The sequence below is a fragment of the Gopherus evgoodei genome, chromosome 3, assembly GCF_007399415.2.
Source record: "Gopherus evgoodei ecotype Sinaloan lineage chromosome 3, rGopEvg1_v1.p, whole genome shotgun sequence".
Lineage (NCBI taxonomy): Eukaryota > Metazoa > Chordata > Testudines > Testudinidae > Gopherus > Gopherus evgoodei.
In genome coordinates this window covers 130553987-130571370 of record NC_044324.1, presented here as the reverse complement: position 1 = coordinate 130571370, position 17384 = coordinate 130553987, and the positions used below count along the sequence as shown (strand labels likewise).

The 17384-nt window shown below is 46.4% G+C and overlaps 1 protein-coding gene across 1 annotated transcript in view; it reads right to left on the bottom strand.

Annotated features, from left to right (window-relative positions):
- The window catches only part of SYNJ2 (synaptojanin 2), a 99379-nt gene that overhangs the window by 4827 nt on the left and 77168 nt on the right, over window positions 1-17384 (bottom strand). The window contains exons 19-26 of the mRNA XM_030556652.1: window positions 16617-16835; window positions 15030-15108; window positions 13708-13876; window positions 12500-12670; window positions 5810-5944; window positions 4689-4801; window positions 3799-3907; window positions 1896-2098 (exon numbers count right to left, since the gene is read on the bottom strand). Of these exons, the coding sequence (XP_030412512.1) occupies window positions 1896-2098; window positions 3799-3907; window positions 4689-4801; window positions 5810-5944; window positions 12500-12670; window positions 13708-13876; window positions 15030-15108; window positions 16617-16835 (1198 nt within the window). The remainder of the gene's footprint in view (window positions 1-1895; window positions 2099-3798; window positions 3908-4688; window positions 4802-5809; window positions 5945-12499; window positions 12671-13707; window positions 13877-15029; window positions 15109-16616; window positions 16836-17384) is intronic.

Below are 17384 nucleotides of genomic sequence, written 5' to 3'. Positions count from 1 at the left end.
GGTGGGAAGGAAGAGGTGGAAAGGTTTTTTTGAGATATTGAGCTCACTTCTAAACTCCACTTCCAGATAGGGGGGAAACATCACTTTAGGACTTGTCTACATTGTACATTAGTCTGCACCAGAAGGGTGTAAATTTTAATGCACAATAGGTTGTTGTGCAGTAACTGGCCCATATGGACTCTGCTGGTGCACACTAGATGCTCCCCAGTGTGTGTTAATGTAGTCCCATTTCAAACAGTACTATGTCAGTACTCACTAGGGAACTTTTACTGTGCGCTAGCTAGGTCACCCAGGCCAATTAGTGTACAAAATGCTAATGTGCACTAGAATCTACACCCCTCTAGTGCAGACTAATACTCTGAGTCTGCTGTGGACAAACTAGTATAGGAACTTTCATATCATACACTGTTAAATAACAGCAGCCTTTCTATTTTGAGATCTTTCAGGAGTACATGGATGATGCTCTTTATAATATACTTGTGATAAGTATGTCTGTTTGAAGAACCACAAAGGAAAAAGAAAGGAGGAGAAGTAAATGGAAAGGAAAAAGAAATGGCCTCAGGGGATATAGTAAGTGCCCTTTCAGAGTGAGGCAGGATGGAGACCCTTAAGACCAACCTTAAGAGAAGAGCTGTCTAGCAAAGGCTGTCACAGAGGAAGAATATGAAGGGGCATATCTATGGTACTTATATAGCCTCCATTACTGTACTGTACTATATCAGCACCACAATCTTTAATGTATTTAGCCTCACAACACTGCTGTGAGGTAGGCAAGCACTACTATCCCCATTTGACAGATGGGGAACTGAGGCTATGCAACTTGCCCAAGGTCACACAGAGTCTGTGCAGAGCCAAGTGTCTGACTAGAACTCTAGCCACTGGGCTCCTGCCTCCCTGGAGACCCTGTTTTACTATGTATTGGTTGTGGCAGGCCATTGCTCCTGTGAGTTTTTAGATATGTTGTGTTAGTGTTAAAAAGTGCTGTTTAAATGGAGTAGTGTAATTGGCACCAAGAGCCCTGGTGACTCTATTGAACCAACTTTGTGATTCATAAATTCATTATTTTTGGTTCAAAGCCTGACCTGCAGATTCTTGGTTCAGAAGGGGCAATTGTTAGCAAATACGAACAAAACTGGTTGGATGGACTTTGGGGATTTCGTTTTTTTTTCTCTAAAAAAGGAACAAATGTTGTCCCAAGTCAATATTTAAAAAAAAATCTAAAAAACAATTTCCAATCAACTTTGACTTCAGTTTGAACTAAGGGATTTGGAGGGAGGTAAGAACAATTAAAATGGGATTTCTGCATTTGTCCAAGAGGCTAATTCTCAGCATTTTAGCAGACTATTTCCTTTTGATTTTACTGAAGGAAACCTACACTGTGGTGATGTAGTGTGATCAGCAGAGCAACAATGCAGAAACAGGTTGAGAGTAGTCATCAAACCAGATCCAAGTTCACAATGAATTCTCTCAAGTTTGGGTTGCATAAGAGACAAGTCAGGGAGGAGATGCACATTTGGTGAGACAATATCTGGAATTCTGTATTCAGTTCTAGACAATTCAGAAAGGTGTAGCCAAGCTAGGAGTTCAGAGAAGGGCAAAAAACACAGGAGGATGGACCATCACAGAGGGAAGTTAGAGCTGAATGCCAATAGCTAAGTTTAGTGATAACTTTGTCTAAATGGGGGATAATGATTTCCTCTACTTGATGTTCATTTACTGTGCATACAGGCCCCAGTGGCTGCCATATGCAATGACACTTCCGCAACAGAAGAGCTCAAACAGATGCTTGAGCTAGATGACAGAATTTCATGTGAATTGTTTAACCACTTGCCCCCTCTGCTAAAACACACTATGCAAAATTAATAGCTGGATGTGTTCTGCTGTGGCTATCTTACATTTTCTGCTTTGACTCCAGTTCTTTGCAGGGGCACTGGCTTCTTTACGGTCGGAACTTTGGGTGGAGGACGATGGGGCACGAGCATTGGTCCTGGTTGTGACCCCTGAAATGATGCTGACTTTGTGATGCTGGGAAGGGAGTCAGGCTGAGAGAATGTTTGGGTTCTTACTGGAGCCGGCTTCAGAGCATCCTCTTGTGTTCCTGAAATGCAAAAACAACCATTCTTTGAATCTGTCTGAAGTGTCCTCAAAAATCTGTTTCCTTCGTGGTCTTGTTTTCCAAAATGCTTTTGCCCATTACCTTACAGGGACAGTGTTCAGGCTGAAGATGAAAGTTTTGGAAATAAATACAGAATTTCACCAAAAACGCATCATTAGAATTTCTTTAATTTTATGAAAACTAGTCATTGCATATTCGTTATACTCCTTGCCAGCAGTACTTCTAATCCAACCCAGCAGCATTATGCTAGTGTGTGACCTAGTTGATAGGTCAACGGTGGGGACTCAGCAGAGATGGGTTAAATTCCAGACTCTACCACTGGCCAGCTGGATGACCTTGGCATGCCACTTTAACCTCATGTCTCAGGTTTCCCCATATGTAAAATAGGGATAATGATACTGATCTCCTTTGTAAAGCACTTTGGGTTCTATGGATAAAAAGTGCTGTAGAGGAGCTAGGTGTTACTAGAGCGTGAGAATCCTAAAATGAAACTGACCAGCCTAGTCTTCTTAGCCTAGCCACATGAAATATAAAAAGTAAACAGTAATAAACTAGTATCAGAGGGGTAGCCGTGTTAGTCTGGATCTGTAAAAGCAGCAAAGAATCCTGTGGCACCTTATAAACTAACAGACGTTTTGGAGCTCATGCTCCAAAACGTCTGTTAGTCTATAAGGTGCCACAGGATTCTTTGCTGCTTTTACAGTAATAAACTAGTGCAAGTAAACTTGATTTCACCCATTCTTTCTCCTTTAATGTGCAAATGTGCTCTGAAGAGCAAATATAAAAATGGCATTGTGGTATTCCAGGGTTATTCTCTCTCAATGATTCCAAATTACATTTGCTCAGTTTTACAAATGAAAAGTCTTCTTTTTTTCCTAATTGCCAGGCCCAGACTGGGACGTGAGAGTAAAGCTGAATTGTTTCTGGTTTATGCTTCATCAACAATAAAGACTCTGCACTTGCAATTTAGTTAACAATTCTGTTGCTGATGTGTGAGCCTGATTAGAATCCAGCTCACTCTACTGTTGCTGTGTAGCTCTGCCCTGCTAGCTGGTGGTTAAGTCCATAAATGGCTATTAGCCAGGATCGGTAAGGAATGGTGTCCCTAGCCTCTCTTGGTCAGAGGATGGAGATAGATGGCAGGAGAGAGATCACTTGATCCTTGCCTGTTAGCTTCACTCCCTCTGGGGCACCTGGCATTGGTTACTGTCGGTAGACAGATACTGGGCTAGATGGACCTTTGGTCTGACCCGGTACGGCCGTTCTTATGGGGAAGTGAACACCGTTGTTACTAAAGCAAGCAGCTACCCCTCTGGAGTCACAGGGGGAACAGATCTGTTGAGAAGGAAGGTGACATCTGTCTTTTTCAAAGTACAGCTGAGTACCATAATCTATGATTTCTTAGTAACAGGAACTGCAAGGACATATTTTAAAATATGACTTAATTTCATGGGGTCCTTTTAAAAGACAGAAATTAAGTAATCTTGAAACAAAAAGGCTATCCAAGCTGACAGAAAACATTCAAAGAAAAATCTTGCAGGACCCCACAAGGCAGTATTAAGTTTAATACGAGTGTTTTAAAGGAAATACATATCTTATTTAGGTTATGGTCAGGGAGGATGAAATGAACCTACATTTTCTTATTTGGAGATTTTAAAACTCCATTGGAAAACTCTGCTTACCTCCTTTTGCTTCCATCAGACATCTAATGGCTTCCTCCGCTTCCTGAGCTGTGGTGGTTTTGATCTGCTTGACATTATAAGGCTTACTTATTCCAGTCCTGGCTTTAGGCTTACAACAATAAAAGGGGGAAAAGAGTAGGTAAATGAAATTAATGGGCAGCAGGTTTAAAACAAACAAAAGGAAGTTGTTCTTCATGCAGTTGTTTTAACTCTGTAGTTCCACCTCGCTCCTGTGCAGAATCCCTGCCTGTAAGGTTTGGGAGCTTTATGGAGATAATACTCTCTCTGGAAATGGAGGAAGGACACCAGGAGCTATGGCGTGGCCACTCTATAGGCTGATTTAGATGGATCGTGGGGCCTGTCTAGAGCAGTCCTTTTCAACCTTTCTAATACCAGTGACCAGCTGTCTGCCTTCCTAAACTGTGTCAGGGAGATCTCAGGGACCGGCACCAGTCCATGGATCAGTCGTTGAGAAACACTGGTCTATAGGATGCTGAATATTGGTATTCGGCATTGAAAAAGAGCCACTGGCAGAGAGCTAAAGTAACTAAATCTAGAATGTAGCATGCAGGCAAAGCTGACAAGTTTAAAGGGGAAATTGGTTAAATAGCAGTAGTTTATTCATTTTCAAGTTGTGAGGTGGCCATTATTTATTAAAGTAAGTCTGCCTGTGTCTATATATACCTAGGCAAGAGTATATAACACATACTCTGCTCTGATTATGCCCAGCAGTTACTGATGCTGGGTAATTACAGGATGAATGTATACTTACTGCTTTGCTCAGCACTCCTGACTTAAATCACATCAGCTGGCTGATGTGTTCAAACTCTAATTAGCACCTGGTCCCCTTTTTAGTTAATTGTGTGGCACAATGGTGCTGAGGGACTCACTGGTTCCTGAGGCGCCCCTGGGAGAAGCTTTGCCATCTGCAGGATGGAGCACAGGGTGTGCCCACCTGAGGAGAGGGAACCAGCGGATGGAGATTTTTTGACAGATGTTCCAGCTGCAAAGGGAATAAGAATGAGTTTTCAAATGCAAGAGCCTGTGCAGTGTTTGTTAATCATCATCATCATCATCACTTGGACATTAATACTGCAGCCCAGTTATGACTATTTCAAGGGCAATATTGTTAACTATTCATTTCTGATCAAAGCACATAAGAATGGAAGGAGAATGCTGAAGAACTGAATGTATTTCTAAAAGAGATGCTCTAGAGTGCAACTAGAAATTATGTGCTGCCTGGAAGTCTAATGCCTGTGACTTATGCAGGAATTCAGACCAGAAGATCGTAATGGCCCCTTCTCATCTTAGAGTCTATGAGTGAATCTGAACAATCTGACATGACTGGCCTCTCATTTTGGCATCTAAGTGAGTAGAGCTTTGAACACCATCACTTCCCCCTCAGAAATCCTATGCCATGGCTGAGGTCAAACTACCCATCAAATGAAGAAAAACAGCTCTTATCCTCAGGTCTATGTGAGGTAACTGTCTAATGGGAAGGGACAAAAATCAGACCAACAAATATTCTGTTTAAGCTTTTAAAGGGAATATTTCATCAAAAATTAAACCGAATAAACAAACTGTAAGAAAATGCCTTGAGTATTAAAAAGAAAAGACTCAATGAGAATAAACACTGGTGTCTGTTACTGTACCAAAGCACCAGTTATTTGCAAATTCTCCCCCTTTGCTGTTGGGTGTATGTGAAACACACATGAACCATTGTTGGGTGTATGTGAAACACACACAAACCATTATAACTCCACTAAAGTGAAGAAAGGACTTTCATCCCAAACTATTTCAAAGAAGCACTTCACCCATCACCGCTAGAGAGAAACACAGCAGTTGTTTAATACCACAGGAATTTAGGGAAAGAAGTGCCTGACTGAAAGAGTAGATGACTGGGATTTAAACAGGCGGAGGTATTTACCTGTTCATTATTACCAGAAACAATAGGGTGGCAATGGAATCCAGCTGACATGAGAAAACTTTTAAAAAGAAACTGCAATCTTACCTGGAGGGGGAGGTCTCTGGGGTGGCTGAGGCGGGCGAGGCCTGTCAGGAACAGACAGAGACCTGCTTGGAGACCGATGGCGAAGCCCCCCCACTACTTCCAGCTCCTGCTTGAATTCAGCTAGGTCAGCATCATCTAGGGGGAGATTTCAGGGAAAAAACAAACAGAAGAGTTTTGCATTTGAGAATTATGGCAGAGATGGATCAAGACTGGAGTGTCACGAGACACACACCTGTGATTTGAAAACAAGAGCTGGTTAACTGAGGCTTTGTCTATACTGCACTTCCATCAGTAAAACTTTTGTGGTGTCAGACGTGAAAAAAACACGTCCCCAAATGACAAAAGTTTTACTGATGAAAAGTGCTGGTGTGGACAGTGCTTTGTTAGCGGGAGAACTCTCCTGCCAACAAAGCTATCACCTCTCATTGGGGGTGGATTTATTTTGTTGGCGGGAGAGCTCTCTCCTGCTGATAAAGAGCAGCTACACGGTGCGCCTTTTAGTGGCATGGTTGTAACGGCACAGATGTGTTGCTAAAAGGTGCGTAGGGTAGACATAGCCTGAGAGATTTCTAGGTGTGACCACAGTATATGGCTGATAGCTTTTTAAGAAATGGCTCAAGTTTAGTGCCCCATTCACATTCCTCTCCCACTTTAACATGTACTATCACTCTCTCACTTTAGGCATTTCTAAGCACTCTTCTGTTATTTTCCAGTAAGATGTCGTCTGCCATTGCAATTGAAAATAGATTGTTTTCCTCTTCCAATCTATAAATAAAAACTAGGTGAGAGTGGATGAGGTCTACTAGTTCTAATATCTAGAAGAACATGGTGACCAGACACGATCAGTTCAGTGCATTAACTACAGATAATACTTCCTTTGTTTCATAAATCGTTACTCTTAAAATGTGAGAAGTGCCTCGTCGGCACCGGCACCGCCAAGATGCTCCGGCACCAGCCATCACTGGCCCAGAAACCAGCCCGGCACCGCTCCCTCTCCCCACGTGCCAAAAAGATCAAAGCTCCTGCAGCTCCAATATCTACACCACAAGTCTGAGCAGCAGCCGAAACCTAGTCGCCCGGCACCAACAGCTGGCACGGCACCGGCAATCTCAGCACCGTTGATTCCGGCCAGGCAAGAGCCGTAGAGTCCAGTGCATGACAGCTCCCCGGCACACGCCGAGGTCAAGCTTATTGTTCCCACCATGCCAGAGACCTTTTCGACGGCGAGGGAACTCATTGCTCTAACGGAGCCCACCCTGCCCCAACCCCTGGCACGGGTTATTGCGTCAGCAGGGAAGCCTGCCTTAGTTAGGCCACCTTCCATCGACACCGCAGGCAGGCACCACTTGAGATCGAGGTCTTGCCAACGCTCCCGATCTCGCCACCGGTCCCGATCTCGACGCCGCTCACAGTCCCGGTACCGATCTCCTTCTCGGCACTGGTCGTACTCACGGTACCATTCAAGATCCCGCTCTCCGGACCAATACGCCAGACGGTGGTCCAGCTCCCGGCACCATTCGCGCCGCAGCCACTCCCACCGTAGAGCTTCACAATCCCGGTCGACCTCCCGGCACCACGCTGGTCGCAGATCCCAGTCAACCTCTCAGCACCGGTATGACTCCCGGTACCGCTCTCCTGTGAGGCATGACGTTCGATACCCTACGCACAGGGCTCCTCCTCACATGCACTCTGCTCCGCCATGGCCATCACGGCACCCATCTGAGTCTTCGCACGCTGATAGTGTCGTATATGGAGATTCAGAAATGCAGAGCCGTGTCCTCCAGGAGCCTCAGGGCACAGAACAAGCACCTCAGTGGTCCTTCTGGATGCCTTGGGCATATCACCAGGCCCAAGGCAAACCCACGGTTCCATCTCGTTCCGCCCCGTCGGAACATCGGGCACCAGAGGCCACTGTTAGCCGCCCTCCTCCAGTGGGTATGGACGACTCGGCTCTTACGCTGGATCCTCAGGTGTTCCAGGACCCTAATGCTCCTCCAGAAGAGGAGTCACTCAATGAGCCAACCGTGCTGGGTCTGTCGTCCTCCTCTTCGCCAGACGAGGCAGTAGCCGGTACTTCTACATCGGGCCTGCCCCCAATCGACCTCCGAGCCCACCAGGACCTTCTCCGGCGAGTCGCCTTAAACATCAACCTTCAGATGGAGGAGGTCCCGGAGGTGGAAGACCCGGTCATAGACATACTGTCGGCGGATGCCCCAACTCGCGTGGCTCTGCCATTCATCCGTTCCATCCAGGCCAAAGCAGATACTATTTGGCAATCCCCGGCGTCTATCCCTCCCACGGCCAGAGGCGTGGAAAGGAAATACATGGTACCCTCTAAAGGGCATGAATACTTATATACTCATCCTCCTCCATGCTCTCTGGTCGTTCAATCTGTAAATGAGAGAGAGCGTCATGGCCAGCAAGCCCCTGCCCCAAAATCGCGGGAGGCTAGAAGGATGGGTCTACTGGGGCGTAAAGTTTACTCCGCCAGAGGCCACCAACTGCGGGTGGCTAACCAACAGGCTCTGCTCAGCAGGTATAATTATAATACCTGGCAATCGGTGGGTAAGTTCGCTGAACTGGTCCCACAGGACTCCCGCCCGGAATTCCAAGCCCTACTGGAGGAAGGGAAGAAAGTGGCACAGACTTCTCTGCAGGCCTCACTCGACGCTGCTGATTTGGCGGCCAGAACCGTGGCCTCGGGGATTACAATACGGAGAATATCATGGTTGCAGGTATCAGGCCTACCTCTTGAACTGCAACCCACTATTCAGGACCTTCCTTTTGATGGTCAGGGCCTTTTCTCTCAGAAAACGGACCCTAGACTCCAGAGACTCAAAGACAATCGCGTCATCATGCGTTCCCTCGGGACGCATACTCCGCAAACCCAACGGAGGTCCTTCCATACCCAGCCTCAACGCCCTTATCCCCCGCCCAGACCACGACAAGACTTTAGCAGGAGGTGTGGTCACAGGAACCGCAGACGGCAATCGGGTTCCCAAAGGGGCCAGAATAACAGTCCCTCCAAACCATCAGAGGGACCAAAACTGAACTTTTGAAGGTGCGCCCGAGAGCGAAGCACCAGTCCTTCCCCAGGATCCTCTTCAGTTTTCCAACCGCCTTTCCTCCTTCCCCCTGCGTGGGCCCAATTAACCTCAGACCGTTGGGTCCTACGCACGGTGGAATTTGGATACCACTTCCAATTTATTTCGCCCCCTCCTTCCCCGTCCCTCTTCAGGGACCCCTCTCACGAGCAATTCCTCTGGCAAGAGGTTCGTACGCTCCTCTCCATCGGAGCTATAGAGGAGGTACTGGAGGAGTTCGGGGGCAAGGGGTTTTACTCCCGATATATCCTAATCTCCAAGGCGAAAGGGGGTCTCCGACCCATCCTGGACCTACGTGGTCTCAATGTCTTTCCGAAGAAGTTGAAGTTCTGCATGGTGTCCCTGGGGACCATCATCCCATCCTTGGATTCCAGAGACTGGTACACTGCTCTCGACATGAAGGACGCATACTTTCACATCGCCATTTACCCTCTGCACAGACGGTACCTGCGGTTTATGGTGCGCAACCAACATTTTCAATTTGTGGTCCTCTCTTTTGATCTCTCTACCGCCCCGTGTGTTTACAAAGTGCATGGCTGTAGTGGCCGCCTTCCTCCGCCGTCGACATATACACGTCTTTCCTTACCTAGATGACTGGCTTACTTGCAGGACCTCCGCGGTTCAAGTCACCAGGCATGTTGCTATCATCACGGACCTATTCGAGTGGTTGGGCCTGATGATCAGTCTAGAGAAGTCTGCTCTAGTGCCCACTCAAAGAATAGAATTCATCGGGGCTATTCTAGACTCCACACTTGCAACAGCCTGTCTTCCACTACCCTGGTTTCAGGCACTAGTTTTGGTCATAGAAAGTCTCCAAACTTTTCCGACGACCTTGGCCCGTGCCTGCCTCAGCCTTCTCGGTCACATGGCCGCATGCACTTTTGTAACCAAGCACGCCAAACAACGCCTGTGTCCCCTTCAAACCTGGCTCGCCTCAGTTTACCGCCCAGGCAGGGACGCTATAGACATGATCGTCACCATTCCTCAGAGCATCTTAGGCTCCCTCAACTGGTGGCTAACACCTTCCCTGGTGTGTGCAGGGATGCCGTTCCAACCGAGACAGCCCTCTGTGTTCCTAACGACGGACGCGTCATCTCTCGGCTGGGGGGCACACCTAGGCCATCGTTGCACGCAAAGGCCTCTGGTCATCTCAAGAACTAGCGTTGCACATAAACATCCGCGAGCTGAGAGCAGTTCGCCTCGCATGCCAGACGTTCCAACATCATCTGCAAGGCCGTTGTGTTCTAGTACTCATGGACAACACAACAGCAATGCACTACATAAACAAACAGGGAGGGACTCAATCCTCCCCCCTTTGTCAGGAGGCGATCCAACTGTGGGAATTTTGCATAGCCCACTCTATTGACCTTGTAGCGTCCTTCCTCCCAGGGGTCCGGAACACTCTGGCAGACCATCTCAGCAGATCCTTTCTCTCCCACAAGTGGTCACTCTGCCCGGACACTGTACATTCCATCTTCCAGAAGTAGGGCTTTCCCCACATAGACCTATTCGCTTCCCGCAACAACAGGAAGTGTCAGAGGTTTTGCTCCTTCCAGGGTCTTGCCCCGGGCTCAATATTGGACGCCCTCCTAATCTTTTGGGCGAACCATCTGCTTTATGCCTTTTCACCTTTTCCAATGGTGCACAGGGTTCTCGTAAAGCTTCGAAGGGACAGGGCTCGGCTGATCCTGATCGCTCCTGCGTGGCCCCGACAACACTGGTACACCACGTTGCTGGACCACTCGATAGCCAACCCAATCCCCCTACCCCCTCATCAGGATCTGATAACGCAGGACCACGGCAGACTTCTCCACCCAGACCTACAATCCCTCCATCTAACAGTGTGGCTCCTGCATGGTTGACCCAATTGGAGTTACGATGCTCTGCCCTGGTGCAAGGGATACTCATGGGTAGCAGGAAACCTTCTACATGGTCTACTTACTTAGCCAAGTGGAAACGGTTTTCCTGCTGGTGTCACTCGCAGAATGTTGCCCCTGTGGAGGTTCCTATCCCTATTATTTTGGGCTATCTCTGGTACCTAAAACAACAAGGCCTCGCTATCTCATCTCTGCGAGTGCACTTGGTGGCTATTTCTACTTTCCACCCCGGAGAAGGTACTTACTCTGTCTTCTCCCACTCTATGGTCTCGAGGTTCCTCAAAGGCCTGGAGCGTCTATACCCCTTAGTACGACGCCCCGCCCCTTCCTGGGACCTCAATTTAGTTCTGACAAGACTTACGCTCCCCCTGTTCGAGCCACTGGCAACCTGCTCACTCCTTTATTTATCATGGAAAACAGCCTTCCTTGTAGCCATTACATCGGCTAGGAGAGTCTCTGAGCTTCGGGCTCTGATGGTGGACCCACCATACACGGTGTTCCACAAGGACAAGGTGCAGCTCCGCCCAAATCTGGCGTTCCTCCCTAAAGTAGTCTTGGCTTTCCATCTCAACCAGGACATATTCCTACCGGTCTTCTTTCCCAAACCTCATACATCTCGTAGGGAGCAGCGGTTACATTCACTCGATGTCCGTAGGGCGCTCGCCTTCTATATTGACCGTACAAGGCCCTTCCACAAAATGCCCCAACTCTTTGTTGCAGTGGCGGACCAGATGAAAGGTCAGCCCGTCTCTTCTCAGAGGATTTCATCCTGGGTAACTGCGTGCATCCGCACTTGCTACGAGCTAGCTCATACCTCTTTGGGTCATATTACCGCACGTTCTACCACGGCCCAGGCCTCGTCGGCTGCCTTCTTAGCTCGAATACCTATTCAGAAGATATGTCGAGCAGCTACGTGGTCTTCAGTACACACCTTTACTTCCCATTATGCCCTGGTGCAGCAGTCCAGAGACGATGCAGCCTTCGGCTTGGCAGTTTTCCATTCTGCAGTTTCTCACTCCGACCCCAGCGCCTAGGTAAGGCTTGGGATTCACCTACTTGGAATGGATATGAGCAAGCACTCGAAGAAGAAAAGACGGTTACTCACCTTTGTAACTGTTGTTCTTCGAGATGTGTTGCTCATATCCATTCCAAAACCCGCCCTCCTTCAGTGCCATAGCGGCGCCACGCCAGAGGGCGCCCAGCCGACCCACTAGGTGTTGCTAGGGTAGAAAATCTTCTGATGAACGTGCACGCGGCGCTCGCACACCTACTTGAAATGGATATGAGCAACACATCTCGAAGAACAACAGTTACAAAGGTGAGTAACCGTCTTTTGTGTGCACTAGTGCTATGTGATGCGAGACAGCTAAGGAGAGTTACTGCTATTTCTTATGATTTATAATATGTATACACATGCACCTCTCTTAGACACAACTATCCTGCCCTGAACAGAACAGAGTAAAGGCAGGGTTAAGCTTAATTACTTGTTTATTTTTTGTACGGCAGTAGCATTCGGAGGCTCCAGTCATGGATCCTGGGCCCCTCTGTGCTAGGTACTCTATGAACTAGAATAAAAATCTGGTCCCTGTCTTGCAAAGTTTATAATCTACGTATAAGCCAAGAGAGAACATGTGAACACAACAAACAGCCAAGAGAAGCATAAGGAAACAAGCTTTAAGGTCTTGCTTTAAAGAAGCCGTGTAACTTACCTTTATATGGATGTGGCTTTCTTCCAGTAAGCAGTGGAGATTTGCTTGAAGTTACTGTGGGTACAACCGTAAAATATTCAGGACCCTCAGGTAAGCCTTCTGTCATCTCTGCTACTGGGTGCTGAGGCAGCATGTCATCCAAATAATCTTCCTCATCATCCAGTATATCACCTGAAACAAAATATTTGAAAACGCAGACATTGTCAAAAAAACACATGTTCCCTTCTCACTCCCATTTTCTATACAGGTTATTTTATTAGGCAATTTTTTTGTTGATTCCATGTATTTTTATTATTGCTTTTCTGTGTATATAGATCAAGCCTTCTCAAGCTTTTTTTGCTGGGCCTCCCTTTGAAAATATTTCAGGCTGTAATGCCCCTCTCCCCCCCCCCCAAAAAAGTGATAGCAAATTACTGTACATACTCATGGTATCACCACCCTTATGTCTACGCTGCTGCTGGCAGTGGTGCTGCCTTCAGAGCTGGGTGGCTGGAGACTGGCAGCTGCTGGCCGGGTGCCCAGTTCTGAAGACAGTGCCGCCACCAGCAGCAGTACAGAAGTAAGGGTGGCATTGTATGGTACTGTCACCCTTACTTCCGTGCTGCTGCTAGTGGTGGTGCTGTCTTCAGGGCTCACCTGGCAGTGGTCCGGATCTTCAGTGGCACGTCGGCAGTGGGTCTTTCAGTGCCACGGAAGACCCAGAGCGAGTGAAGGACCCGCTGCCAAAGACCTGGACCACCACTAGGTATTTGAATTGGGCCCCACGCTTCCTAAAGTCGGCCCTGGTTGTCATCAGAACTGGGTGGCCAGAGAGTGGCAGCTACTGTATCCTCCGCAACTCGCTTTTCCCCCAGCGACACTGTTGTGATCTCACGACCCCTTACAATAGCCTTGCGACTCCCTTTTGGGTCGGGACCCCAGTTTAAAATTATCTATATCAGTGTTTCTCAAGGTACTATGACCATGATAGCATATTTTTTAGTACTGAGCAGGTGCAGATAGTTGATAATCAGTGGGGCTCTGCATGAGAACTCAGGTTTACCTGAGTAGTTCACAGTGCCAGATCAGGGCTCTGTTTACGAACCTCTTTCTAAGAATTGTTTTAATACAAACTAAGATAGTGATCACATACAGATATCTACCCTCTCCCCACAAGCAAAGTGAACAAAGCAAATTCTGATAGTTCAGCCCAGAGTTGTGCTACTAACCTTCTGATTCATAGTCCAAACTTGAAAAATCAAAGTTTTCCTCCAACAGACAAGAGTTCGCTGTGGGTGACATGGGTGCAATGCTCTCTCGTTTTCGAGCAATTTCCTCCTGAAAGCCCTTCAGCCAATCCTTAGTCTTAGGTCGGATATTCACTGCTCTGCCCTTGACCTAGAGTCATGAAAGAATTGTTTTCTCTTTGTTAAGAAAATGAGAATAGTGCCCCAACACGCTAAGTAAATGCAGATGTTCCATCTCATAAGTGCTTCATAAATCTGGATGGCATTAGATTCATTTCAGAAGTTCAATGACAAGGAAATACTCTTCCTAGTACCATCAGGGAAAAAAAAACAGAATTAATCCTTTGGATGTAACAATACTCCAGGTATTGACTAAACAACTCTGCTGCTCTTATTGGGCTTGTTTATGTTGTGGCTTTCTTCAAAGTTTTCATACTGAAATTAGTCTTGTAGTTCTTGATTACTCAATGCTGCATTCAACAGTCATTTGCTATTGGAGAGAAATGGTAAAATGTCACAGCAATTATGCTGTATAATTTTTAAAATGATGATGATCATAATAATTAGGGATGGTATTTTCAAAAGTGACTTAAGAGCATATGGAGTATGTACTCATAAATCAGTTAGGCCAGTGGCTCTCAACCTTTCCAGACTATACTGTACCCCTTTCAGGGGTCTGATTTGTCTTGCATATCCCAAGTTTCACCTCACTTAAAACTACTTACTTATAAAATCAGACATAAAAATACAAGTGTCACAGCACACTATTATTGAAAAATTGCATACTTTCTCATTTTTACCATATAATTCAATTGGAATATAAATAGTGTACTTACATTTTAGTGTATAAGATATAGAGCAGTACACGTACCCTTGGTTGAGAACCATGGACTTAGGCATTTTGAAAAATCCCACCAGTGTTCTAGCAGCCTGATACCTAACCATACAACAGGCCCCAAATTGCCTCCCCAAACAAACAAACAAACATACATGACTGTGGATCCATGTGAGAAATTAAAGCAGAGAAGAACCTTAGCTGCTGATACATTTTGCATTACTGTACATGTTGGCACCATTACATTATGTTCCAGTTCCAGAGCTCTGTTTATAAGCTCCTAAAGAAGCAATCCCTGCCTTCTTTATATGGGCAGGCCTTAGAAGTGTTTGTTGTGGTTATTCCGCTTTTTTGAAAAATCAGGCCATAGATTTAGGTGCCTAGATATGGACTTGGATATCTAACCCATGCCACCCATTTTTGAAAAGTTTGGTGTGAATTCACTAAAATAAACCCGAGATGGTTTTACCTTGATACCATCCATATCCAGAACACTGAGAGCTGACCTGCTGTCTGCAAATGTTACCATCATCTGGCCTCGATTGATCCTAGTAAGAACAGAGAGAGGAGACAACTATACAGTTTGCTGTCCATAAGGAAACCGTATGACTAAATAGTGACTACAGTAATTCTGCATTTTTTCATTTAGCTCTTTCGACAGCGCAATTTCTTACAAGTGTTTTTGTGACAGATGGGACCAAGTATCCCAGCACTGGCTCCCACTCACCACCCATCCTCCCTCATGTGGCCCCACCAGAGTGGACGCTACTGAGGCTGTCCTCAAAGCAACAGTTCATCCCTCTGAGGCGAGGTTAAGAAAATGTCACACACCTTCCTTCATCCACAGTATTTCCCCCATCCCAGTGTAACACAGCTCTCCCCTTCCATGTACCAGCTTCATTTGCTCTGTGTGAAGTCTGCACTAAAGCTGCCTCTCAAAGGGCACACAACCTCCCCAAAGGCTACTAATCTGTCCTAGGGCAAGCTGCAAAGGGGCATGAAAAAAGCAAAGCACACTCCTCTCAGCAGCCATGCAATGCTCCAAACCTTCACAAAGCATGTGGTGGTGGGATCCCAGGGCTGCTCTTGAACCCATACCCCTTACTCAGTAGTGTGCAGGGCTAGAGAGCCAAGCTGACAGTATTTAACAAAACAATCTCCTGTAATAAGTAGGTCAAATGCATCGTAATTGATTTGTTGGTCTTGCTGTCAAGTCACAACTACTGCCACAAAGAAGTTAGATTCCAGCAGGAAGGAGCAGGGATAGCAGCATTTTGTGGCCAGGCACAACTTAAGATGTATGCCCCAGCTGAGCAGTGTAACTCCACTCCCATTTCAGTGGCACAGTCGGATCTGCTGGCCCTTTCCCCACTTTGGATAAGTACTTTTCATCCTGTTTTCTTCCACTCATGGTAATGTAAATCAGAGACTGCCCAGCTGTGCTAGTTTTCTTCAACACAGAACTCCCATAGCTACCAGGAGGCCCAAAATAACTCAACTGGAAGGAAACAAAATTGCTCCAACAGGGTATAGAATCAAACATCCTCCCTCACACTCAGTAGGTCCAGGAATGACAAAAAAGCCTGAGCCCTCAAGGATAGGCTAGAGGCTCTAAAATCCAAAAGGGATGGAGTCACCCAGGAGATCCAAGTGGGTGTGAAAGACTGCCAAGGAAAGCAGATTTTCTCAGGTCACAGGAATGGGAGGCATGGATTAGAAGTACTGCAAATTGAGGCAACACCGAATGCATGAGAATTAAAGGGCTGAGCCTGAGCAAGGTGAAGAGCTGACCCTAGGGAGGCAGATTCAGGGCAAAGCCTCTGACCTGGAGCACTGCATACGCTTTTCCCTCACATAGCCAAGGAACCTGTTAGGATATTTCTTTAGTTGGATGGAGAGAAATGAAACATAAATGCTGATAATTTCTTATCATTAATGCAATCCAAATGCAATACATTACAGTCTAAAACGGTTATTCCTATTCCACATAGTTAATGTATTTTAATTTGGATTTAAAAGAAAAATAGATTGCACATGTCAAGGAATCAACATTTACCTGACAAGAACAATGGTGCCATAATTCTCAAATATTTGCATAAGCTCAGTCCGCAAGTCCTCGGGAAATTCGTTTGTCTCTTCAGGGGTTGGTGACTGGAGATTTACCATTACGGTGGCATCCAATGGTCCCTGGAAGGATGACACTTCCTGGAAAACGCTCTCGCGGGCAGCCACATCAACTTCCTGGACTTCCACTTCTACAATAGCTAACACGGGCCTAGATTTTATACACACACAGACATTGCTTTCATGTTATCTAAAATCACCCTCAAATAATAGGACATACAAAAGATTGGTTGTCTGAAAGCGAGAATATTTTTAGATGTATTTCTGCAGCACCTTTCATCCTGGGATCTCAAAGCACTTTGCAGATATTTTAATTAAGCTTAACAATACCCCTTTGAAGTAAATAACTGTAATACCCATTACACACATAGGGTATGTCTACATAGCAGCTGGGAACATGCTTCTCTGCTCAGGTAAACAGACATGTTAGCTCTGCTTGAGTTAGTATGTTAGAAGATACTAGTGTAGCTGACGTAGCAGCTTGGGCTAACCACCCAAATACATACCCATGGGGTCTCACTGGGTTTGTACTCAGGTGGCTAACCCGAGCTGCCATCTGTGCTAACCCCAGCTACGTTGCTATTTTTCATGCATTAGCTTGGGCAGAGCTAGCGCATGCCTATCTACCCAAGCTGGGAAGCATGCTCCCAGCGGCAGTGTAGACATACCGCGCGAGAAAAGTTGAGTAGTGGGCCCAAGG